Source organism: Colobus angolensis, unplaced genomic scaffold (assembly GCF_000951035.1).
Source record: "Colobus angolensis palliatus isolate OR3802 unplaced genomic scaffold, Cang.pa_1.0 Scaffold367, whole genome shotgun sequence".
Lineage (NCBI taxonomy): Eukaryota > Metazoa > Chordata > Mammalia > Primates > Cercopithecidae > Colobus > Colobus angolensis.
In genome coordinates, this window is record NW_012117010.1 from 63537 (window position 1) to 90357 (window position 26821).

Below are 26821 nucleotides of genomic sequence, written 5' to 3' on the forward strand. Positions count from 1 at the left end.
TAACAGCTTCTGCTTTTCAATATAAAATAGTCTATCTGATGAGAGTCTTGATTATGAAATGGGACTGGATTCTAGACATTAGTGATAAAGCTTGGCAATAGAAGAGTATTGAAAAGAGACAGAAAAAATGATTGCTGATTATGCTTAGCCTACCAAGTAAATAGGAGATTCATGAATTTGTAGTGTTGTGGAATTAGTATGCTTATATTCCTTACCGTAATGCTTCTTGGCATCCTGGTAGCAGTATCAGAGCAAGTGATGGTTAGATTAGTGCCGGATTGGTCATTGGTAGTATAGATGAATAAAGGTCAAGAATGAAATAAGGCATGTGTTGAAATGTTTGACCCTGAGGTTTAGGCTGATTTGTAAGGGAAATGAAACACAGGTCTGATACATTGGTAAGAAAGAAAATAAATGACCTAGAAAAGAATTGAACTAAATTTAAATTGTATGCAATTTTTAGTTTTGCTAGAAAAGCAGGTTACTTTTTGCTTGAATAGGTAAATGAAATTGTAGTAAATATGACAATACAGACATTTTTGGCATTCATTTCTGCTGCTTATTCTAATGGCAATCAGAGATGAGATCTCTGACTCATAAAGCCGTAAAATAGCCTCAAGAGAAATTAAAATTCTCCTTGTTGACTCTGCCAGATAACAGGTTTTCAAGGAATGCCAAATTCTCGAAGATATTTTTAGTTAAAAAATCACATAATTTCTTTTATTTTCATGTCAAAGTAGTAATCTTTGTATGATTGATGCCTCTCTTTTAGGTACACAGGTGAATATTTTAATTTTAAGGTTTCTCAGGTTATCTGAACCAGAAGTAAACTGTTTCCCAGTGTATACGGTTTTCTGCTTGTGTTACTGAGCAAAGGGGGCTTGCTGCCCAGTGTGCTTGAAGCCAATGCTATGACACTGGGTTTTTGAGAAAAGAAAAGCTTTATATTGAAAGTCAACTCCCAAGAAGACTCAGGGGTCAAGCTCAAATCTGTCTCCTCATGCTGGTTTCAAGGCAGTATTTTTATTAGAGGTTCAGTAGGGGTGAATTCTGAGATTAGTAGGTGTTTGTGGACGGAAAGGGGAGATCTGGAATGTCCTTGGATATGCACAGTTACCTCATTGTGCTACCTCATGGATCACATGAGCAAATTCTAGGGTAGTCAGTATGAAAAGTGGTAGATAGTCAGGCTTTGATGTCAGCAAGCTCGTTCTGTGTAGATTCCATTGGCCATCTTGGTTCCAGCTGATTTCAGCCAGTTCTTCTATCTCTTAAGTAGAGGGAGTTTCAGTGTTTGGACAAGTTGTTTCTTAGCTGCCATCCTGCACACTCAAGAATGTTAGTCATTCAGTGTTAATCAATGTTAGTCATTGATTTCTTTAACTCTTTGGGGCATGATTTCACTAAGAAAATTCAACCATTCCTTGTCATTTATGCTGCTTCCTGCAAATGACTTTATTACTGAACAGAATTGTCCTCTCTGATTGTCTGCCTCATAGTTTTGCAACATCTGGGCCTAAATTGACTTCTTGGCCTTGCATAGAAAGGGCTGTAGTTCATTTATATAGTCAGAGTATCTGTAAATAAGCCATACCAAAAAGAGCTCTATCAAGTTGTTCTGAAACTTAGCTTTTCTTTAAATAAATAAGTAGTTCAATTAGGCCTTTTGAAGCTTAACCTCTGGAAACTCATTAAATTATTGAAATTTGGGGGCATGGACTTTAGGTGCTGTTTGGTTTCTGCATCGAATTGAAATGATTCATGGCCCTGTGTCTGAAGTTGTTTGAAGTTTTCATGGCAGTACGTAGGCCATTTTTTTCTGGATTTTGAGGAGAATTTTGATACCAAAGTGCATAACAGTAGAAAACCATGTCACAAAGACCTGTGGAACTTTTCTTCCTGAGAACATTAAAGTCAAATATGTTACTAGACATTGCCTAAGCTTTATGAAAAATGCCAATACAGACATACTCTGTTTCATTGTCCCTTTCTTTATTGCATTTTGCAAATACTTTATTTTTTACAAATTGTGTGTTTGCGATAACTCTGAATAAAGCAAGTCTGTCAGCACCGTTTTTCTAACAACATATGCTCAAGTCTTGTCTCTTTCACATTTTGGTACTTCTAACAATATTTCAAGCTTTTTCATTATTATTATAACTGTTAATGGTGATCTGTGATCTCTGATGTTCCTATTGTAAGTCTTTTAGGGTGCCATGAACTGTGCCCTTATAAGATGGTGAACTTAAAATCAATGAATGTTACATGTGTTCTGATTGCTCCAGCAACTGGCCCTTCCCCGTTTTTCTCTCCTTGGGCCTGCCTATTGAAATTAATCCAATTAATAACCCTACAATGGCCTCTTAGTGTTGAAGCGAGAGGAAGAGTCTCAGGTCTCTCACTTTAATTCAAAAGCTAGAAAAGCTAGAAAAGATTAAGGCAAGTGAGGAATGCATGTTCAAAGAGTTAGCCCAAGTTGTGAATGTAAAGGAAAAGTTCTTGAAGGAAATTAAATGTGCCACTCCAGTGAGCACACAAATCACGAGGAAGTTAAAGAGCTCATTGTTGATATAGAGAAAGTTTAAGTGGTCTGTATAGGAGATCAAAACTAGCCACAATAGTCTTTTAAGCCAAAGGCTAATACAGAGCAAGACCCTAACTAATTCTGTGAAGGCTGAGAGATGAGGAAGCTACAGAAGAAAAGTTGGAGCTAGTAGAGGTTGGCTCATGAGGTTTAAGGAAAGAAGCCATCTCCGTAACATAAAAGTGCAAGGTGAAGCAGCAAGTGCTGATGAAGTAGTTGCCACAAATTATCCAAAAGATCTAGCTAAGATCATTGAAGAAAGTTGTTTCACTAAACAATAGATTCTCAATTACAGGTGAAATAGCCGTATATTGGAAAAATATGTCATCTGGACTTTCATAATTAGAGAGAAGTCAATGTCTGGCTTCAGAGCTTCAAAAAGCAGGCTGACTCTTTTGTTCCAGGCTAATGCAGCTAGTGACTTGAAGTTAAAACCAGTGTCCATTTACCATTTTGTAAATTCTAGGACCATAAGAATTATGCTAAATCTGCTTTGCTTGTGCTCTGTAAAGGGAACAACGAAGCCTGGATGACAGCATATCTTTTTATAGTGTGGTTTACTGAATATTTTAAGCCTGCTGTTGATACCTACTGCTCAGAAAAAAAAAAAAAAAAAAGATTCCTTTCAAGATGTTACTGATCATTAACAAGATGCCTGATCACCCAAGAACTCTGATGGAAATGTACAAGGTGATTAGTGTTGTTTTTATGCTTGCTGACAATACATTTATTCTGCAGCCTGTGGATCAAGGAGTAATTCTGATTTTCAAGTCTTATTTAAGAAATACATTTCATGTGGCTATAGCTGTCATGGATAGTAATTCATTTGATGGATCTGGGCAAAGTACATCGAAAACCTCCTGTTTCACCTGTAATTGAGAATCAATTATTACCGCCATTCTAGATGCCATTAAGAACATTCGTGATTCTTGGGAGGAGGTCAAAATGTCAACATTAACAGGAGTTTGGAAGAAGTTGATCGCATCCCCTGTGGATGACTTTGAGAGGTTCAGGACTTGAGTGGTGGAAGTAACTGCAATAGCAAGAGAACTAAAATTAGTAGTGGAGCCTGAAGGTCTGACTGAATTGCTGCAATCTCATGATTAAACTTAAATGGGGGAGGAGTTGCTGCTTATGGATGAGCAAAGAAAGTAGTTTCTTAGGATGGAATTTACTCCTGGTCAAGATGCTGTGAACATTGTTGAAATGAAAACAAAGGATGTGGAATATTACATGAACTCAGTTGGTAAACCAGTGGCTTGATTTGAGAGGGCTGAGTCCAATTTTGAAGTAAGTTCTACTGTGGGTAAAATGCTGTCAGATAGCATTCCATGCTGCAGAGAAATCTCTTGTGAAAGGAAGAGTCCAATGGATGCAACAGACTTCATTGTTGTCTTATTTTAAGAAGTTGTGACAGCTACCCCAACCTTCAGCAACTCCACTTTGATCAGCCGACAGCTGTCAACATCAAGGCAAAGCCCTCCACCAGCAAAAATATTACTACTCGCTGAAGTTTCAGTTAATTAGCATTTTTTAGCAATAAAGTATTTTTAAATTAATGTGTGCCCTTTTTTTTAGACATAATGATATTGCACACTTAATACACTGCAGCATAATGTAAATGTAACTCTTACAACTCTTGGAAACCAAAAAATTTGTGTGATTTGCTTTGTTGGAATACTTGTTTAATTGCGGTGGTCTGGAACTGAGCCTGCAGTATCTAGGAGGTATGACTGTATTTGTTTTTATTTGAGTCTTGCCTCTCAAACTTTTTATTTTGAAGAATGTTGAAGTTTTTAAAGGTATTTACAAAATCAGAACTGTTTTTGGATATACAGAAAAAAATGCTAATTGCTTATAGTAAGAAATGCAGCTGCATGCTGAAGGGAAAAGTAATAGGTACCATTACCTCCATACTGTAAAAGTGCTAGAAGAAATAACAGTGGTTACAGAGTAAATGTCTGATGCTGTTTTCTTCCTTCGTCCTAAAGTGCAGAAGTGTGTTGACTGTTTTTTAGGCACATTTCTTTATCATAATATGTGTGGTTTTTTTCAGGTGTGGCAGTAGGCTAAGCTAATTTTTAGAGTACTTGAAGCCAAATTCTTAGGATTGGGAAAATGTAAATTTTGTTTAATTCCCACCCTTTTTCAACACACGTTCTCATAAATAATATCTATGCTGTTGTGTTTTCAAGTATAGAGATGTACTCTTTTAGCTTCCTTGACTTCATCCTTTGATGACAAGATTGTCTTGACTTAAAAAAAAAAACCTGTAAATTTGGTGTCTCATTGTTTTGGGATTTAAATAAGCTAAAGGCTATACAGATTTTCTTGAGATTTTTCTAGCTTATGCTAAGTTTGATATAAACAAATGATAATATTAATGAGCACTCTTTCACAGTAATTATGACCATTTTACATTATTGAAAAATGAGGTTGGGTGTGGTGTCTCATGCCTATAATCCCAGCAATTTGGGAGGCTGAGACAGACAGATCACTTGAGGTCAGGAGTTTGAGACCAGCCTGACCAACATGGCGAAACCCTGTCTCTACTAAAAATATAAAAATTAGCTGGTTGTGGTGGCAGGCACCTGTAATTCCAGCTATTCGGGAGGCTGAGGCAGGAGAATCTCTTGAACCTGGGATACAGAGGTTGCAGTGAGGCAAGATCACACTACAGTACTCCAGCCTGGGCGACAGAGCAAGACTTCGTCTCAAAAAAAAAAAAAAAAAAAAACAAGGAAGAAAAATGAAACAAGTGATTTACTACTCTCTTTTGTGATTAAACACTAGCTTAATAATTTAATTTTAAAATGAATTATAAAAAAGAATTTTAAATTTTGTGCCCACCCCATGGATTTCTTAAAACCTGTTCATAGTTTTCCAGATAAAAAATTTACACTAAGTGCTCTCTCTTGACAATCTCGTCTGCTATCATTGTTCTGACTACTATGGTATAAACTGATAACACCCAGATCTCTATCTCTAATCTAAACCTCTTCTTGTAGCTTCAGATCTATTACTCACATAGACACTAGCAGGATCTGGCTAAAATACTATAGTGACCATGTCTTGCCTGCTAACAAATTGCCTAGTGACTACCTGAGCAGGTTAAATACAAACTCTTAAACAGGCATTTAAAACTCAATTGTCATTCTTAGGTAAAACATTTCCAGCTTAATCACTTATTTTCACTTATACTTTGGACTTTTAAGTTTTCAAAATTTGCCAATTCCCAGCCCGAGCAGCAATCCCCAGCAACATTGAGATGTTACTGAAAAGAAATGACTACTTTGTTTTCCCCTGGGTATTGGAGCTTTGCTGAAAAAAAAACTATGTCAGTTGAGGTATTTCTAACATCATGCTATTTCAATTTAGCAGGTCTTTAATTGTTGCTTGCAGAATTTTTCCACCTTTCTTACTGCTTTTATTTCACTGCATTTCCAAACTTTCTTCACTTTTTTAGTTCATTCTGTTGTTCTCTCCCTCTCACTTTTAATCCTCTGATTTTTTTTTTTGTTTTGTTTTTGCTGAGGTTACATGATCTCTCGCTACTTCTTTTTCCTTCATACACCATAGAAGAGGTGTATCTTATGTCATGGCCCCTTTTCACCGTTTACATACCATTGTTTTTAATATCCATAACTTGGCTTTAACATTTTATTTTTCTTTGGCTGAAAGACTATAATATCTTACTTTTTGGTTTGTTGATCTTAGTGACATTTGTGGAACTAGAGGTAGGCTTATGGAAAAGAGAGTGTATCTGTTCAATTTATGTTAGACGTTTTGGTCTTTTTAAAAATAATGATATTTATCAATTTTTAATTCATTCTTCCTCATTTATTTAAAACACATTTATAGCCTGTAATCCCAGCACTTTGGGAGGTCAAGGTGGGTGGATTACTTGAGGCCAGGAGTTCGAGACCAGCCTGGTCACCAGGGCGAAACCCCATCTCTAGTAAAGATAAAGAAATTAACTGGGTGTAGTGGTGCACATCTGTAATCCCAGCTACTCAGAAGGCTGAGGCATGAGAACCACTTGAACCTGGGAGGTGGAGGTTACAGTGAGCCGTGATCATGCCACTGTACTCCAGCCAGGGTAACAGAGTAAGACTGTCTCAAACTAAACAAAGAAGTATATAAATAATAAAATAAAACACATTTATAGTACTTTAAACATTTTTTCCCAATACATTTAATTTTTCCTCTGCAGTTCTTTTAGTCAATTATTTTTGAGTACTTGTATGTTGTGTAGTCATCTTAATTTATTGAATTTGTGCTCAGATTATCTTTTGTTTCAAATTTCCATAAAGGTGAATTAATTATCACAAGTGATGATATATGAGATAGAAATTGCTTAAGAATGCTGACAATTCTGTTTGAAAATCTTCCAGCAGTCCTGGGGGGTGGAATTAGGGGTAGGGGCAGCAAACTTCTGTGGGTCATGGAAGAGGATAATGGAGAGAGATTTTTGTGAAAGGATGGTCAAAATTTCTCTCTGGCAATTTGATAGAAGAAAAGAAAGGTTAATTGAGATAATACGCACTCAGAGGGAAGAATATGCATTTTTGTTTGTTTCTGCACTTGTCTAAAAAGAGCAAATTTAATCAAGCAATACTAAATTGGTAAGATAACTAAATGATAAACCCAGTAGGAATATAGTGGGACTTCCTGTTACATTTTAATTGATGAAAGTCACTGGAGGTTAATTTTAGGTCACAGATTGCCGTTGTTCCTTTTATTAAAACTGACATTTTGGTCAAAAGACTGGTGTTTTTATTTGTTAACATGAAAAATACGTGAAGCACCTTTATAGTGAAATGTAAAACACATTCAAAGATTCATAAGAATGATATGAATTGTATTGGTATTTGAAGGTAACATGATGTCATGATTTTACTTTTGTTATATAGTCTACCTACTGTAGTATACTTAAAATTCTTTCTGTACTGAATGCAGTTGAGAACCAAATATTGCTTCAGTTTTGGGAAGATAATCAAATGTAGTGAACACATTGATTCAGTTTGTGAAATTTAGAGAATTTAATTTGAATGAGTGCCCTAAAGCGTTTTTTTACTCAGCAAATCCCTAATGTGTTTCCCATGTGCCAGGTGGTGATATAGACCAGCTTTCTGGGAGTCATAGTCTGCTACAGCTCTTCCTTCACTTCCAACAGATAATCAGTGATACGTTCCTTATCCCTTTTATTCCCCAAACAGCTGTTACAACCATGTCTTTGATTATTCTTTTTTGCTATAATAATTTGTGTTACCACTCATTCTCTCCTGACCATACTCTTTTAACAACTTTCAACTGGTCTCCTACTTTCTAGCCTAATTCACACTGATGCCAGGATAATCTTTAGAAAACACAAATATGACCGATACTCACCTGTTTGATATCTTCAGTGACCCTCATTACACACGACTTTTCTTAGTAAACCATAAAAGGCCTTTCACAAATTTTTCTTACTTTTTCATCCGTATGGCTTCACCTCACACTGTAAATAACCTTGCAGGCTGCTTGCAATTCTATGAACTACTCACATTGTTTCACATTTTCATGCTTTTGACCATAGTTTATAGTCGCATTATGGAATGCTCTTTTTAAAGTAATAAGAATATGAATACTGTCGGCAGCAAAAGTAGTGTTAGAAGATAAAGCCGTAACCTTGTGTCAGACACTGTCTTATCTCTTCACTCTCATTTAGTTTTGTGACAATCCTATGAGGTAGGCATAGATGAGAAATCTGAGGCACAAGAAGTATATGTAACATGTCCAAAGTCATACGTTTGACCCTGGAGGCTGTCCTCTAAGCCGCTACATTACATTGCCCCTTCTTGTGTGAGACTCTATTCAAGCATCACTGCTTCTGGGTTCCTTTCCACACTGTACCTCTCCGTCTTCTCAGGAAAAGTAGACTGTTTCCTTGTTTGAATCTTTGCTGATTAACAGTGGTTAAACACTTAGGACATATAAGTGTTTATATGTCCTATATAATATATAGTACATTATTACGTTTACATTCTTCTGTCTTGCTTCACAAGGACAAGAATACTGTGTCTTTATATCTCATTCTTATATCTTTAGTGGTTGTCACATAATCACAAGGCAAAGGGATAAATGAATGCATGAATCACTTAATTTTAAAGGTATAGGGAACTTTAAAGACCATTCAATTTAGCCTCCTTATTTTGTAGATGAAGAACCCAGTCAGAAGAACTGGTTTTATGGTTAATTGGGGGGTGTTTTAGGTAGCACTGGCAGAGTCGGATTTAAGATACAACATTTAACATATTCTGTTGATATAGTGTTTAGAAACATTTATATGTTATATTTATTGTAAGTATGATGCAGAAAGTTGTCTGAATTATATGCCTCTGTAGGTCCTTTTGAGTTCTTTCTAATGTCAGATATGAAGGTGTTTCTTTAAGAATTAGATTGGAAGGTCGTTAAGCATTCTAACATGAACCCTTAGTAAAACTGTATCCTGTAAAATATTCAATGATTTTGCAAGAGTGTGTGTTTTCTCTTTTAACCTTGTGTTAAAGACTAGAAAATGTGGCAAAAAATTAAGTTTTGAATCTGGGAAGTAGATATATGGGGATTAACGACACTATTGTTTCTACTTTCTTATATATTTAAAATGTTTATAATAAAAAAGTCTAAATGTTCTATCTCTATTTTGGCTATATAAAATCGGAATGTTCATTTGTCAATATAGGTATTCATAGGAAACTCCATATCCTTTACAATTTCTTTCTGGACTTACACTACTATGGCAGAGTAAACAAGTAATTTATGCATTTTTATTGACTTCCTACAGATAAGGTTAATTTTTTTTCTGATAGATGATGTCATGTTTTCAGCTGAAGATCAGTGATAGGAAACTCCTAGCTTCCTGAGAGAAAAAGCCCCAAACAAGCTTACTTTTAGTTTTGTATTACAAAACAAAATAGATAATATTAGTCACCATTGTATCTTGCATTTGTTTTGCAACTATAATTTTTTTTTTTTTTTTTACTTCAGAATTTCAAATTCTTTCACAGAAATCCACATTGAGGGTACTTTGATAGTAGATAGGGAACCAAAGGTAAATATTAATTATCGTCAGTATTCCACTTCTCTTATTTGCTGGTGAGTACACAAGTGCTCTTTTTCAGTGATTTAATTTAATAAAGAGCTTTGTGTAGAGGAAAATTCCTAACACAAATATTTAACACTTTTTGGTATTTAAAAATATACTTGTTCAGAAGTGGACATAACAGATATGATTTATTAGTGTTAAGATTTTGAATTAAAATGTATAGGGTTAATGCTATTAATATCCATTCTTACTTTAAGGGTTCTGATGACTGTCTTGTGAAAATATGGGCAACAGATGATGGGAGGTTATTAGCTACCTTAAGAGGACATGCTGCTGAAATATCAGACATGGCTGTAAACTATGAGAATACCATGATAGCAGCTGGAAGTTGTGATAAAATGATCCGAGTCTGGTGTCTTCGAACCTGTGCACCTTTGGCTGTTCTTCAGGGCCATAGTGCATCTATTACATCACTACAGGTAATTGTCTTAATCCCTGTACATTTTTTTTGTTGTTATAATGTAAAGTAAATTTAATGAAGTCACTTTTGGTTATTAAATTTTAAGAAGTTACTTTTATAATCACTTTTATAATCCAGTATATAAGGCCAACTAAAATGAAGACTGCTTTCTTTATAAATATATGGACTTTAAGTAACATAACCTTGGTAAATTCTTGCCATTTTCTAACCGTTTCTGTTAGTTGCTATTTGTATGGAAAAAAGTAGATTTTATTTGTACTGTGTCACTCTTGTAAAGATTTTTTTTCTGTGATTGTCTTTTCAGTTCTCACCATTGTGCAGTGGCTCAAAGAGATATCTATCTTCTACTGGGGCAGATGGCACTATTTGTTTTTGGCTCTGGGATGCTGGAACCCTTAAAATAAAGTCAGTTTCTATTTTATTTCATAGAATAAATGTGTTTAATTTAATGAGTGGATTTGCGAAAGTATGAAGTAGTCGACAGTGGGAATACATTTACTTTTTCTCCTTGAGTAAATAATAGAAATCCTCTTTTGGCTCTTTACTAACCTGTTTTGTTTTTATGCCTCCCCCTTTTTCTATGTTTCAAATAAAGTTTTCTCATGTTCACATGTTTTTTTTTTTCTCTTTATCCTAATCATAGCTCTTTCCTTCAGAATTTACCTGTTTTATTACCACTCCTTTCTATGTGCTGCATATTTTAATAGCTGCTTTTGATGCTGAGAACATAATCTTAAGAATTTCTAATGCTGTTCTTTAAAATAATTTTAATAATTGATGCTACTGAACCTATAAACTTGAGATTTTATTTTAGATCTAAGAAAACAAAGGGAGACAGAATCACTGAAGTTTCACTAAACTGCATCAAGGTAGATAGATGTATTTCTCTCCCTCCCCATAATAGCATTTTGCGTTTGTGCAGTCTCCCATGTTAATACTTTGATTTATCAAAACAAGTTGGTTGGATAGTATTATCTTTTGATTAAGGGCACTGAAAAGGTTGAATGACTTTCCCATAGTTAAAACAATGCTTAAAAATGGGCAAGGCCAGGATTAGGGCACTTCTCTGCCCTTTGATGCTTTCTATACCATATCTTTTGTTTATTTGTTTGTTTATTTATTTATTTTTGAGGTGGAGTCTCGCTCTGTGTCTCAGCTCACTGCAAGCTCCGCCTCCCGAGTTCACACCATTCTGCTGCCTTAGCCTCCCAAGTAGGTGGGACTACAGGCGCCTGCCACCACACCCGGCTAAGTTTTTTGTATTTTTAGTAGAGATGGGGTTTCGTGAGCCACACGCTCTGTCGCCCGGGCTGAGAGTGCAGTGGCCAGATCTCAGCTCACTGCAAGCTCCGCCCCCCGGGTTTACGCATATCTTTTAAGTGGATGTAGTGGGGAGAGGAAATAGTGTATTTGCTCCATGGGTAGTCTTTGAACAAGGAAGTAGTGTATGCAGTTGATTTCACAGTGTTGAAATGGCCATTTCTGCCACTCGAGGTAGAAAGTCATTCAGATTAGAAAGTATATCTCAATAATTATCTCTGACTTCTATGTATAAATTGCCAACCCAAGTTATTTAATAAAATATGCATGCCTTTATTATTTTAAAAACAATAGCGTTTAGATGATTGTAATGCAATGCCTGCTTCTTTAATTTCATGTGTATGAACATTCTTGTAGAGTGGTTTTTATGGCAGCTTGGGGGCCATGGTAGCTTGAGTAACATAATAAAACTACTTCGTTTGAAAAAAGATTGTGATTTAAAACATGGTTCTGTGGACAAAGCAAGTTGACTTCACTTCAGTTGCATCCCTCGTATTTAAAGTCTTTATCGATAGATAAAACTTGAAATATTTTACTGATGTATATGGACAATAGCAATAGTTAATTGTTCATTGTTGTTTTCTTGTATATATTTTTAACCTCCTTGTGGACCTGATTGGGATGCCTTTCTCTTTTCCTATCTTATTGTTTTAGAGAAGAAAAAGTGATTAGCAATGTTCAAATTGGGATAGGAACAGAAAATGTTTTACAGAATTAAACTCACACCTTATTTATGCTTCTTGAGGATTATATTGCTAAGTACAATAACATTTCATGTTTCTGGATGCTTGAGAAGTGAGCTTTTCCATATAAGTGATTTTTTTCAGAACCTTTATGTAGAATCACATATAAACCACTACCCTAATACAGTATTTTTTCTCCATGAATGTTTTTATATAGATATAATTAGGAAAATATATATAATTTTGTTTTTTTCTTAATATTTTACCATAGATATTTATATTTATTTTAATAACTTGCATTGTGTTCCATAGAGCTGTTGTATACAGCTTAGCAGTTTTTTTTTATTTTTGGACTTTAAAGTTTTTTCTGGTTATTTATAAGTAATATTCTTTCCTATTTGGTATTAAAATTGTCCCTTAAAATTTTTAAATTCAGAGTTCAGGCGTAAGAATGAGTAATGTGGCTGGGCACGGTGGGTCATACCTGTAATTCCAGGACTCTGGGAGGTCAAGGAAGGAGGATCACTTGAATTCAGAACTTTGAGACCAGCCTAAGTAACAGAGCAAGATCTTGTCTCTACAAAAATTCAAACAAACAAACAAACAAACAACAACAACAAAAAACACCAGACATGGTGGTGCACACTTACAGTCCCAGCTACTCAGGCGACTGAGGTGAGAGGCTTGCTTGAGCCCAGGAGTTGGAGGCTGAAATGAGCTGTGATCACACCACTATACTATAGCCTCGGTGACAGGGCCAAGATCCTGTCTCATTAAAAATATAAAAATAAGAACAATCCATTGCTCTTTAGATATAAGCCTTGAAACACGTATTCTCTTTATGTATTTACGCATAGTTGAAAACTGCCAAAAATTTGACAGGATATAGATTTCTACTGTGTTTATGTCACATAGGATTTAATTAATAAAGGCAAAAACTGTATTTAGCTATAATGCTTTTGTATAATCTGCTGGGGGAAATGACTTTAGAAACCCAGCATCTGCATTAGTTGAATGAATCAGTTCAACTTTGGGAACTCAAATATCTTTATACATTCACTTGTATGTGTATATTACCAACTCACCAGTAAAGATGCTGTTTCTTAAATGGGTAGTCGAAGTGGCTAATTGAACCATAAGCTAGCCCCAGAGGTCTCTGGGTAGGAGGAAGCTATCCAAGTATATTTAGACTTAGGTGTAAAGAGACTAGGAATCCTAAAATAGGCGTATAATATGATAATTATGAATTTTTATTGGTGATTATTAGGCACTTAGTCCGCCAAGCTAGTACTAAGCATTTCACATTTGTTATCTCAATCCCTATAATAACCCTTTGAGAAAGGTACAGTTATTATCTCTGGGGGCAGATAAGGGAAAAAACTGGGGCACAGCAGGTTACATTGTTAGCAGGTGGTACTGGAGCCAGGATTTAAATACTACTAGAGGTATAATATGAGAAACCCCTTTTAGCCACTGTGCCAAACTAAATGGCAGTTAGTCATTGAAGGATTGGCTAGAACTTGTTGACCCTAATAAAAATACTAGTATTTATTGAGCATATTGGACACTGTACTAAGCACTTTACATGAATCACACTTATTTAATTCTCCCAGCAACTCTGAGATAGGTTCTGTTAATTACTCCTGTTTTACAGATGAGGAGACTGAGGTACAGAAATGATAACTTGGCCTAAGGTCACACACTTGATAAGTGATAGACGTAGAACTGAACTCGGCCCAAAGCCCTTTTAAAAAATGTTTTCTCAAATAGTGCATCTAAAAACAAATTATGGGTACCCACTTACTTGTTTTTTCTCTTTAAAAATATAAAATCTTTATTTTTCAGTGTTAGTTTTTATGGGTACATAGGTGTATATATTTATGGGGTACATGAGATCTTTTGATACAGACGTGCAATGCATAATAATCACATGGTGTTAAAGAGGGTATCCATCCCTTCAAGCATTTATCCTTTGTGTTACAAACTATCCAATTATACTCCTTTAGTCATTTAAAAATGTATAACTTGTTGATTGTAGTCACTTGGTGTGCTATCAAATACTAGGCCTTATTCATTCATTCTATTAGTTTTGTGCTCATTAACCATCCCCACCTCCCTCCTCTTCCTCCCACTACCTTTCCCAGTAGCCATCCTCTACTATCTCATGAATTCAACTGTTTTGATTTGTAGATCCCCAAAATAAGTGAGAACATGTGATGTTTGTCTTTCTGTGCCTGCCTTATTTCACTTAGCATAATAACCTTCAGTTCCATCTGTGTTGTTTCGAATGACAAGATTTCATTCTTTTTTATGGCTGAATAGTACCCCATTGTGTATAAGTACCACATTTTCTTTATCCATTCATCTGTTGTTGGACCCTGTGGTTGCTTCCAAATCTTCGCTCTTATGGCTGGGCGTATTGGCTCATGCCTGTAATCCCAGCACTTTGGGAGGCCAAGGCGGGCAGATGACCTGAGGTCAGGAGTTTGAGACCAGCCTGGCCAACATGGTAAAACTCCTGTCTCTACTAAAAATATAAGAATTAGCCCGGCATGGTGGTGCACACCTGTAATCCCAGCTACTTGGGAGGCTGAGGCATGAGAATCACTTGTACCTGGGAGGCAGAGGTTGTAGTGAGCTGAGATAGTGTCACTGCACTTCATCCTGGGTGATAGAATGAGACTCTGTCTCCAATAAAAAACAAAGTAACTTGTAATGCTTTATTAAATTGATTGGTTAATCAAAATAATTCACCAGTGTGTAAAGAGAAGTGTCTAAAAAAAGTGTCTAAAAATAAGTAACATTAACAATGACAAAGACTCAAATGGTGGTCCATCAGGTTCCCAAGCGTCTATGTGTGCATATTTTCCATTAAACTAAACTTACTGATTTGCTTTAAACCTAAACAAGTAAACAAATTAAACACATAATTACTTACATTGTCACACTAATTTAATATTTTAAAATATAATTTCATTGCTTTTGTCATTTGGCTGTAATTTAACTTAAAAAATTTTAAGTTGAGGCAGGAGAATCACTTGAACCCGGGAGGCAGAGGTTGCAATGAGCTGAGATTGCACCGCTGCACTCCAGCCTGGGCCACAGAGTGAGATTCTGTCTAACAACAAAAAAAACCCACAAATCTTCGCTATTGTGAACAGTGTTACAACAAACATGGGAGTGCAGATATCTCTTCCATATACTGATTTCCTTTCTAAAATAAAAGTCTTTTAAAAAATGGTACTCTCTAAGACTATTTGCATATTTTTGCAATGAGTTTCAGGTAAATGGTTGCTTGGAGCTTATGTGAGCAGATGTACCAAAAATTAACAAAAATCTAGAGCTACAATCGTTAAGATAGTAATGAAAGCAATGTATTTAGTTGCCTTCATAATTCAGATTAATTTACTTAAATTACAATTAATTTTGCTCTGAATAAACGTTTAGGTTTTAAGAATATTCTAATATCTGTCTCTCTAAATGATATTTGTTTTGCTCAGCTGTTATATTAGAGCCTGTGAATATTAATAGAATTTGTTGTAGATACTAATGTAAAACTGTTTACAAACTTACTTTTTAAATTCTTAACATTTTGTTGCATTCTGTGTCAGTAAAAAAAGTAAATGCTCATTGCTCAGAATATGTATTAGATTGGTACAAAAATAATTGCAGTTTTTGCCATTATTTTAATGGTAAAAAACTTTTTTAAACATGGCAAAAATTGCAGTTATTTTTGCACCAACCTATAGCTCAGAAATGTTTCATGTATATACTTTTTTCCAGTAAATGATCACAAAACTAAAACTGCTCTAAATTTGTTATGGATTCTGAAAGTTATATACGCTTAAGGCTCTAATTATTTTTGCATTTCCTCAAATGGTGTAGAAGAACTATGCCAAAATGAACAGTAAGTAGGGCTTCAAATATAATCAGTATATTGGAACATTACATACGCATTGTTAAATGTATTAGAGCTGGTATTATGATAAAAATCTTCATTTTCTCTAATTGGTTGACTGTAATACTAAACATTTAATATCAGTAGTATTGATATAAAATGTAATCTGTAATACAGTTATGTAATTCATATAAATACAGTTGAGTGTAACCTATTTTCTGTAGACTGCTATTTTGAATGAGCATTCATTATAGTTGATGTAAGAGTCACATTATCTTCAGATTTTCACTAGGATAAATGTAATATTCCTACTTTTTGGAGTCCTAAAGGACATGTTTATCACATTAGTAGGTCAAAGAAGGGAGAAGTTTAAGAATGTAAAATACTGAAAAAGTTTAGTTATTGATGATATACATAAGGCACAGACAGCACCTATTTTGCTACTGTATTCATGTTTGTGAATAGCTTTGTTCCTTACATGTTTGTACGTTGCTGTTCTATATAAAAAACTGAGAACATGTTAAATTTGATTAGAAGTAAGTGTAACTAGTAACTGCATGTCTGGTGTGACAGTGACTTTGGGATTGTTCCATGTACGTATTGTTGTATAATCAGGAGGTCCTGCAAAATCTGTACCTCGAATTTCTACAAGATCTGCTGATTTATGACACATAATGATTTCTAAGTTGTTTTTAGGAAGGGAGCCATCTGTTGCTTCTTACTTAATTTTGCCCTTCTGGGATTATTTTTTGAAACAGATTATTTCTGGTGCTACTGGTTCCTTTAGGATATTTTTAATTGTTTATTTTTTGTATTACAGCCCAAGACCTGCAAAATTTACAGAGCGCCCTCGGCCTGGAGTTCAAATGATCTGTTCTTCTTTTAGTGCTGGTAAGATTCCCCCATTCTAATTTTCCACTTAAAGTTGTTCATTTAGAAACCTTCTAGTGGAGCGCATAATGTTTAGGAAAATATTTACTGTTGTATTATAAATCATGTTCTTATACATATGCCAGAGCTAGTGAGTAACCAAGAATCATATAAACTAGCTTAGAAGTATTTCAGTTATGCAAGAGTTTAATTTATAGAATCACATGACTAATGTTTTTCTTTAAGAAGACTATAATGTTCTAGTAGGAGAGAATACATAGTTTCAAAATCGACCCTGTTAAAGAATGAATGTTTAAATACTTGTTTCATTGTAAGAACAGTATTTTAAATCAGGTTTATGTTTTCATGGATTTTGAAGGTATTCTATAGTTAAGTAAAATACATTTGATTCATATTTGTACATCTTTATCAATTCATTCTCTGCATATTGTTCTTATTTGCACTTTAAAAAATGATTGTATAGCAGTGCTAAGATTCCAATTCAGATTTGTGTCTATGCAGCAGCATTTTGAATGGATGTTAGGGTGTTTTTAAACAAGTTATTAAAAAAAACCTGGTTATTTGTAGTAAATTGACAAGAAAATTAAATGAAACATGAGTAGATCCAAATTGTGTCTAATACCTGTTCCTCCTACCTTTATTTTCAGTTTTACTTTTTCTGCTTATTTGATAATTGTGGATAGGAGTATTACCTAAGATAAGGGATAGCAAACTGGTGAAGTGAGTCTGTTTTTGCCATACTAATATCCCAAACATGTTCATTTTCTAATTTCTAGATGTCCAGTGCCACTGCCATGGATTCAGTGTTCCGTGTAGTAATCACACAAATACAGGCATCATACATGCATCCAGAATACTCGGAATTTTTACTCCTTTTTCAAAGACAATTTGATGTTTTTAAGGAGTTAGTGGGTAGATCATTTAGCAAAAGTACTTAAATATTTTATTATATACAAGTATTATTTTCAATACTGTGGAAGAGTGTTACTCTTGAGTACACTGCACATACAAGTAACTATAATGCAAGATAGAATGAATATGCTACAAAACAAAGTCCTAGGGGAGTTCTAAAGAGAGCAGCCTCCTTTGATTGCAAACTTTGTAAAGAAAAGTTACTGAGGGAGTCGACCTTAAAAGTTTGATAAGATTTTGACACATGGGAAATAAGACGAGAAAAATTTCAGCGGAATTGCAAGAGAAATATTTTCTAGTGAAGATGACAGATAATTTTACCATGGTATGGTTATATAATCACTTAGTGAAATTATTTTTTGAGCAAAGCTTTACTTCTGGAAATACTGACAAATTCATTCTAGTCAGATATATTCATAAACTTCTTTCTTAAATTCCAGTTAGATGTGTTATCTATTTAGGATAAATGTGAATGGTTTTGGAGTAAAATATTAATTCAGTATATATTGTAATTTTGCTTACATTTTATTTTCTAATTTTCAGAGATTTTGAAGTTATGTTTTACTTCTAAATAATTGCTGTTATTCTTCATAGGTGGAATGTTTTTGGCGACGGGAAGCACAGATCATATTATTCGGGTTTATTTTTTTGGATCAGGTCAGCCAGAGAAAATATCAGAATTGGAGTTTCATACTGTAAGTATTGGTGAAAAGAATTAGATGAGTATAATTTATGTGAGTCTAAGAGTTTATATTCAGCACCCACTTTTTTATTTGTTTATATATAGGACAAAGTTGACAGTATCCAGTTTTCCAACACTAGTAACAGGTAAAATATTTGTCTAATTTAATTCTAATTATAAAATTATGAAATAAAGACAATTTTAGTCATCAGATTTTATTTGAAGTTGTATGGGAAATGATCACCTACCTAAAATAAAGATCTTGACCAGTTATATTAAAAGTGAATAAAGCCTTCACATGCATAGGCACATGTCTTTATCTTATTTGTAATAATGTTAGTATCCTTGGACACTTTTAGTAATAACTGCTTTTTAAATTACCCTGTATATTCCATATATGTTTCAAAATGTAGAGAAGCTTTTGGTATAGATTGAAAATGTGTCACAGTATAATATTTGAGGCAGACCAGTTTATTGATGATGTATAAATTTTCCCATGTTCTTGTTATAAAAGGAAATAAAACTACTTCTAATACCTTGAGTAGAATAAGTCAGATTCTTTAATATTGAGAAGAAAATCATTGTTTTTTCCTTGGAAAATGTCGATTTTATTTCTAGGGTAGTATATAGTGACCTTGAATCACTTTTGCAAATGTTATTTTTGTGACCTAGCCATGAAAATTTGAACGTTTGCATATAAAATTCTAAAAAGCCCATAAAGTTTCAGAAGTTACTAGAATGCTGCATAAGTAAAGATGAATGCTGTCTTTTTAAATGAGATCTCAGGAAAAAGTGCATTTTGGTAAAGCATGTATGATTTCTCTTTGGGGGATTGATTCCTTTTAATACAGGTTTGTAAGTGGGAGCCGTGATGGGACAGCACGTATTTGGCAATTTAAACGAAGAGAATGGAAGAGCATTTTGTTGGATATGGCTACTCGTCCAGCAGGGTAAGAGGTCAAATTTGAAATATTCTGTAGATACTGATTATTTAAAGTATATTATAGTGCAGGTTGGTGACTCTCGGCCTATAAAATTACATATCATGTTAAAATTACTACTTTTCTGCAATAACTAGAGGTACAATTGGAGATGAGCAGTGTAGATTTTTATGAAATGATTCATTGGCACATTTGAGGACATTTGCTGAATTAATTTTTTTAAGGGGATGATAAAAGTACTGTAATAATAATAATAGTTTTAACGCTAAATATTTTTTTCAGAAACCAGAACATACTATGTTTGTCACAGAGGGACAATATTTTATGTCCAATGGTTTCTTCAGCCAAGATAAATTATACTGCATGTTGTAACTGTTATTTTGCTTTTAATGTTTTTCTCCACTTGTATTTGTGTGTAGTCATCTCAGATGGAAAGCAGAACAGTCAGCAGGGGATGACAGCAACAGTAAAAGGTGGAGAGTGAGCAGCATGGCACACAATTCCTGGATCTAGATAGAGTTATAGCAGTGATATTTATGCAAGATCATCTGTTACTAATGGCTTCGAAGTGCTAGAATTCTGGAAATCATGGATTTCCTGACTCAGTGCAGGGATTTTTACCCTCATTCCATGTTGATTCACACTTTTCAGTTACTGTTAAGTGACAGTTGTTATGTTAGTGAATATAAATACAAATTATAGATTATATGTTTTGGTTTTTGTTGTGTCAGTATTTTAATAGTCAGTGTAAAATACTTCCTTGCTTTCAGCCAAAACCTTCAAGGAATAGAAGATAAAATCACAAAAATGAAGGTTACTATGGTAGCTTGGGATCGACATGACAATACAGTTATAACTGCAGTTAATAACATGACTCTGAAAGTTTGGAATTCTTACACTGGTCAACTAATTCATGTCCTGATGGTGAGAAAAAATTCTAATCTTTATTTGTTATAACTGAAGCTGACTACAGAATGAAACATTCTTATTGAGGAATAAAGTCTTTTATGTTAGCTAAAATCTCTTGCTTGCTGGGGTACTGCTTTGTGAGTGACTATGAATAATTTTAATAATGCAGTTAAACAGGTTTGGCTTGGAAATATATAGTAGATATTTGATGTTTTTTTTTTAATATGAAAAGATCCATCCACCAAGCCCTGGACAATGATATTAGCTCAGTTTCATTATTATTTATATATGACAAATTTGAATAGTTTTGCCAATTTAATATTTCTTAAAACTCCATTTCTAGAAATAGTGCCATATTGGTATTTCTTTATGTTTGTTTTTCTTTCTTTTGTAATATCTATGATTCCTTGACACTTCAAAAATATTCCAGGGTCATGAAGATGAGGTGTTTGTTCTTGAACCACACCCATTCGATCCTAGAGTTCTCTTTTCTGCTGGTCATGATGGGAATGTGATAGTGTGGGATCTGGCAAGAGGAGTCAAAATACGATCTTATTTCAATATGGTAATTATCATTCTCTTCATTTTATACCTGCTAAAGATTTGGGAACTTTTTGACAAAGGTACTCTGCATATCACAAAGGAAATCCATTTAAAAATTGGTTCATTATTTTGACTTTAAATTCCCATCAATAAAGAATGATTTATTCCACACCTTTATTGACATGCTGAATTTAAAAGAAAATTAATTGCGCATATATTACAGTGCCTGTATATTGTGATTAACTGATACAGTTTTAGCAGTGAAACTTTGGAAATTCACAAGTATGAAGATACAATGTAGAGAAGAAAAAATATTTGGGAAACCATATGAAGAAATTATGAATAAATACTTATATTGTATTATTGTACTTCTTTAATAGTCTTCTAGCACAATAGAATTTGACTCAAGTACACTAATTTTAAAATTAAAGCCAAAGAATCAGGCATTTCTTGCTTTTAATCAAATGGTAGTATATTAAATATTTGAGTTTATACCCCTTTCTCTCCACATTTTGTTTCTTAGATTTTAACATAATTTGCTGAGTATTTGAATTATAGTGTTTTAATATGTCGCATACAACTTACTGAGCAGTGTTTCCACTTACTGTATGAAGTATAAAGGTCCCCTCAACTACTGTAGTTTGTGTAGTCATATTTTTTTTATGTCTACTTTCTGTATATTAGAGATACCTTTCAACAAAGAACAGAAGAAAAAAAACTCTTTCCACTATTTCAGCATGTTTAAATTTTTTTTAAAAACCAATTATAGAAAGCTTTAGTAATGAACCATAAAACAATACAGTTAGTACATGTGGTCAGAATTATTTTGCCAAATAAATTATTTTACAAAACAGTTATTTGTGCAATATGGTTTGTGAAAAAAATTGGATGTGATGCTATGCTTGATTGAGAATCAGAGTAGTTATTTCTATGTCATGAGTAAGCAGATATAATAGCAGATCTTTTAGTGAGGGAAATAACTTTAGCTATTTTTAAGGCTGTGCCTTAGTGTACGTTAGGTAAGAAATAAGGATTGTGAAACCCTCTATTTCTGGGAAACAGTGTTAATTATTTGGTGTGCACTTGTTAGTGATTGATGGATTTCCTTTGTGATTGTATTGAGATTTTTTTAAAAAGCCACCGGTAAATATGCTACTAAAAAATATTTTCTTCTTTTCTATCCTTGTGTTTCTAATTTGCTCCTTTTTGGAATATCTGTTGAATAAGGAAATTAGTCATTTCTCAATTTGTCTTTATAGCTTAAAAAAAAATATGTGGGGTATGCATATACTAGTGGCTTCATTTTAGTAGTTTTGCATTTCCAAAGGGCATTATTGTATTGGTAGACTGTTTGGAGGGAAACTTTTCTCTCATAATTGAATACTGCTTTAACTTTTCAGTTATAAAGGTGAATTTTCCCTTATCAGGTAAGTTGGTCACGCTAATATTCTACGTTTTCAGTAGATATAAAAACTGCAGTACCTTGAGAGTTAAGTGATTTGCCCTTAGACCATTAAAAATTAGTAATGTAACCAGGAGTAGAAGTCAGCCGTAATATATTGTATATTTTTTAAAATTAGCTGAGGGATTGGTTACATTACTGCCTTAGAAATTGTTTATTGTTAAATAAATTGAGGATAATTTTCTGGTTCTTTTTATGGATAAGAGATAGGAAAACCTCTAAAGAGGGCAGAAGAAACAAATATATGTAATAAGTTGAATTGGATAATATTCATAGAATTGCAGAGAGTGAGCAAAACATAAACCAAAAGGCTAAAAAATATATCCTGCATTTGAAAAAACAGAAAGTGATCCTCCCTTAATCTCATTAAAATAAAGATACTACCTTTAATTTTTTGTATGATGTTTAATGGTTTCCAAAATGCTCCCACATATTTTACCTCCTTTGGGTCCCATGAAAACCTTGTAAGATGGTCAAGATAGATTTTATTACTCTTGGTCTTAGGAATGGAGAAACTGTACATTATAGAGATGAAGTGCTTTGCCCAAATTTACTGAGTTCACACAGCTATTATACGGGCCCTTGGAGCATAAACCCATTGATTCTGGCTGTACTCAAATCTAGTCATGTTTGGCTTTTTGAGCTTTTGTCAATATTATTGCATAGCTAACTTTTAACTATACTCAGGTAGTAATATGTCCATGAAGAAATGTTTTCATAATGGTAATAAATCTGAGTGGATCTTTTGACATCTTACTCTTTAACTTGATTTTTTTCCTGTCTGTCTTTTATGAGTTATCTAATTGCCCTAATTCTTTTTGCTCTTCACTGTTTTGTTCTTTTCATTGCTTGTTTTATTTATGGACAAATGGAAGATAAAGCATCCAGCATTGCTATTAAGAAAATAAAAAACAATTCGAGGGAGGGCCTGTGTTCTCACTGCTTGCTATCATGAATGTTGAGTTTTGGCCATAATTATAGCTGTTTGGCTCTATGTAGCTAATCAATAAGTTTTTCAGTTACTAAAATACCACGATACTTGATTGCATACAAATTTAATCCCTGATGTTAAGTTGTAGTAGTAATCACAAGTTCAGTTTAGTAAATATTTTTTGAGCACCATGTGAAGGGTCTAGTCATATATAGTGCTTTGGTCTATTAGAGGATGAATAATTCTGGTGGAATACTCCTTTTTTGACTAGAAATGGTGAAAGTTATGTGAAGTATTGTTAAGGTCAATTAATATTTCATATGACCGTTAAAACTGAAGTTGATAAAACAGATAAGCAATCTCACCATTCCACCTATAGCTGGAAAATAAGGAATGTAGACTATACCTTTAGAATAACAGTTTTATGTATACATTTCTTAAATACTGGTTTTTATCAAGTACATTTTAAGAATACTTTAATATTTCTCTTGCTTTTTGAATAATAATTGAATTTTCCATTGGAAATTTATAGTATCTTTACAAAAGATAATGGAAATCATGTAACATATAATTTAGTATTTTGTATTCATCAGCATTTTACTGCATTTTTTTGTACAATTATGGAAACGTAAATTCTTTTTTTGAAATTTTAGAAATAGCCAAAAATACTGTAATGTTAAAAAACCTTTCAAGTGGGAAGGTGAACTTTCAAATGCCTGATACATAGTAATTAAATTTAATAATTTTTAAATATTATAAGATTATAAAACATTAATATTTTAATATTGCACTGATCGTCATAATTCTAATAAATATTCCATTTTTTTCTGTTTCAAGCCATGCCTTATACTTTTAAAAATTTCTTGTGCTTTCTTTTGGGACCATCTAAAGTTTTCAGCAAATTAAAGAGTTTGAGATTGGGAATTTAGATAAAGATATTTAGTGCTTTTATGTTTAAATAATTTACTTCATTCTGAAATCTTGAAATGGATTCTCAACTTTCAAGTGGTATTCTCCAGAAAACCTGATGAGTTTATTTTTCTTATTTTTACTGCTAACTTTCCTCCTAATAGAGGATCTCAGTGATAAAAGCAGTTGGGGAGTGGGTGCTGGGTTTGTTTTTGTTACTTATAAGTAGTATATGACACGTGAGATGATGTTTTAAAAGAGGCTAACATAGGGCATGAAATGGAATACACAGTACATGTAGCTTGTACTCCCCCTACCCTTTCTGTTATCTCATCTTTAACTAAAAACTTCTAAAAACACTTATTGGAAAAGCCTTTGTAGTTCTTTTTGTTGCTGTTGTTTTTCTTTTTAAAATGAACAGGAGAAGAAGCCAAAGAGAATTTTGTAGAGAAAATTATGAGACAACTTTATTCTTTAAAAACAAACAAACTAAATTCTAGGCCTTCAGTACTTTTATCAGTTATTTCTTTACGAATCAGCTGAACAGCCCTTACATAACTTGAGTATTCAGAGGAAATGTAGTATATATTTGGATATTTTCCTGAAGCAAGTAGTATATATTAAGAATATTCCAAACTATAATACTTGGGTATAACTTAGCCCACATTTGTTTGGCATTGGCAGGAGGTAAACATCAGAATAGTTTTGTTTTGATGAGAGTTGTTCTAAACTCTAAAGTCTCTATACTCCCACTAAATGCTAAAAGGCAGATAAATAATTCCCAGAAATAGCTTGAAAATGTGTGCAACTCTCAGGACTGAAGCTGAGGGCCTTGTGTGAAAGAGGTCGCCAGGTTTAGAAGTTAATTATAACCTTAAATGTTCCTAAATATGAATTGTTTCATGGTCTTTTTTTTCCCATTAAATTATCACAGGACAGCTAAGTTTTAACTATGATTTTAAATGAATATTAAATTAAATTTGAAAAGATAAAGAGACTTTTCACATTTCTTAGTACGAGGCCATTTGAATATTCAATAGTAAATAAAAGATGCTTGGAGTTGAATTTGTAGACCCCATGTTTTTAGTAGCTTTCCTCATGTTTCTGGCGGTTTTGCTTTATTTCTCTTACTCTTTCTTTTCTCTATAGCCCTAGCTGTGTCTCTCTCTCTCTCTTTCCATATCTTTCTATTTCTGTCATGTTACTCAAAGCTGTAGTTTGTTGCCTCCTGTCTGGTTTTGATTTTAATCAAAGAGTACAGTATGTCTCTTGATAGAAAGCAGTTTTACTGAATTTGATTTTTGCTTTACTTTTGTTGTTTCATGGGTAAATTCCAAAAACGTTTTTATTTGATTAAAGTTTTCCTTATTTTTATAATTGTTCTCTTAACCTTTCTTTTACTTAAGAGATCTTTTTTTAAAAAGTTCCAGTGTCCACTAATCCAGAACAATATATTTCTCCTTGCAACGTTCCAAACGAGCAGAGGCTGCCAATCTACCACCCAGAATTTTTGTACATGCATACTTCTTCTGATGTTAACATGTTCTCAGTGTGACCTGTACTTTATAGTTTTAGATAATTGTAGCTGTATATATCTAGGAAAGGGAGAAAGAAAAGCTCAAAATAGATACATCTCGTATTGTGTTATCTCTTATGAATCAGGAGAAGAGTCTCTCTCTTTCTCTCTCTTCTTTTCTTTTCTCCCTCTCCCTCCCTCCCTTCCTGCCTCCCTTCCTGCCTCCCTTCTTTCCTTCCTTCTTTCTTCCTATCATCATCTAATAAGATATAATGTCCTATGTTTATACTCTCTGTGTTAAAAGGACTCTCTGATGCCTCCAGTCTATGTTTCAGCTTCTTTGGGTAAGGAAGTACCTTCGGTCTTCTTATATACTAGTTATTATCACTTTCTTTCAGGTTTTAGGATTCTTTTGATTATATCTCTTAGATATATATATATATATATACCTATATATATATATATTGGTACCAAAGGCATGTTAATCTGTTACCATGAATGTGACTTTGTCTCTCCAGCTTCTCGTACTGCATTATATTTGGTGAATTACTTTTATGTAGTAATTCTTTGACATAGTCCATGACTTGCTATCACAAGAGTATTTGAGATTTGATAGTTACAAGAGAAAGTATATGAAATTATACAGAATATAAACATGCAGATGAAAACATTTTAACAAATATTTGAGTATTTTATTATTTGAGTGTTTTATTTTGTGTTAAGCACAATATATGAGGACCACAAGGGAGAAATAAGACATGGTCTTTATTTTTAGTCAGGCTACAGTTAAGTTAGGGAGATAAAATATACAAAATATACCCTAAGATAAATATTGATAAATAATTTCAAATGGTAGCATGACAAATGAGAAAAGACAATTGCTGTATCTTAAGATGTAGGGATCATGTCAGGGTGGACGATCGGAGACATTTTTTTGAGGAGGAGGAATTGAAACTATACCTTGAAAGATAAATAGGAGGCTGGGCGCGGTGGCTCAAGCCTGTAATCCCAGCACTTTGGGAGGCCGAGACGGGCGGATCACGAGGTCAGAAGATCGAGACCATCCTGGCTA

At 33.7% G+C, this 26821-nt stretch overlaps 1 protein-coding gene across 1 annotated transcript in view; it reads left to right on the forward strand.

Moving 5' to 3' along the window:
• PHIP (pleckstrin homology domain interacting protein) overlaps nt 1-26821 on the forward strand; it is a 132178-nt gene that overhangs the window by 41162 nt on the left and 64195 nt on the right. Inside the window, exons 5-12 of the mRNA XM_011953549.1 lie at nt 9929-10150; nt 10457-10557; nt 16874-16944; nt 18451-18551; nt 18644-18684; nt 19390-19488; nt 20250-20403; nt 20819-20953. Coding sequence (XP_011808939.1) covers nt 9929-10150; nt 10457-10557; nt 16874-16944; nt 18451-18551; nt 18644-18684; nt 19390-19488; nt 20250-20403; nt 20819-20953 — 924 coding nt within the window. The remainder of the gene's footprint in view (nt 1-9928; nt 10151-10456; nt 10558-16873; nt 16945-18450; nt 18552-18643; nt 18685-19389; nt 19489-20249; nt 20404-20818; nt 20954-26821) is intronic.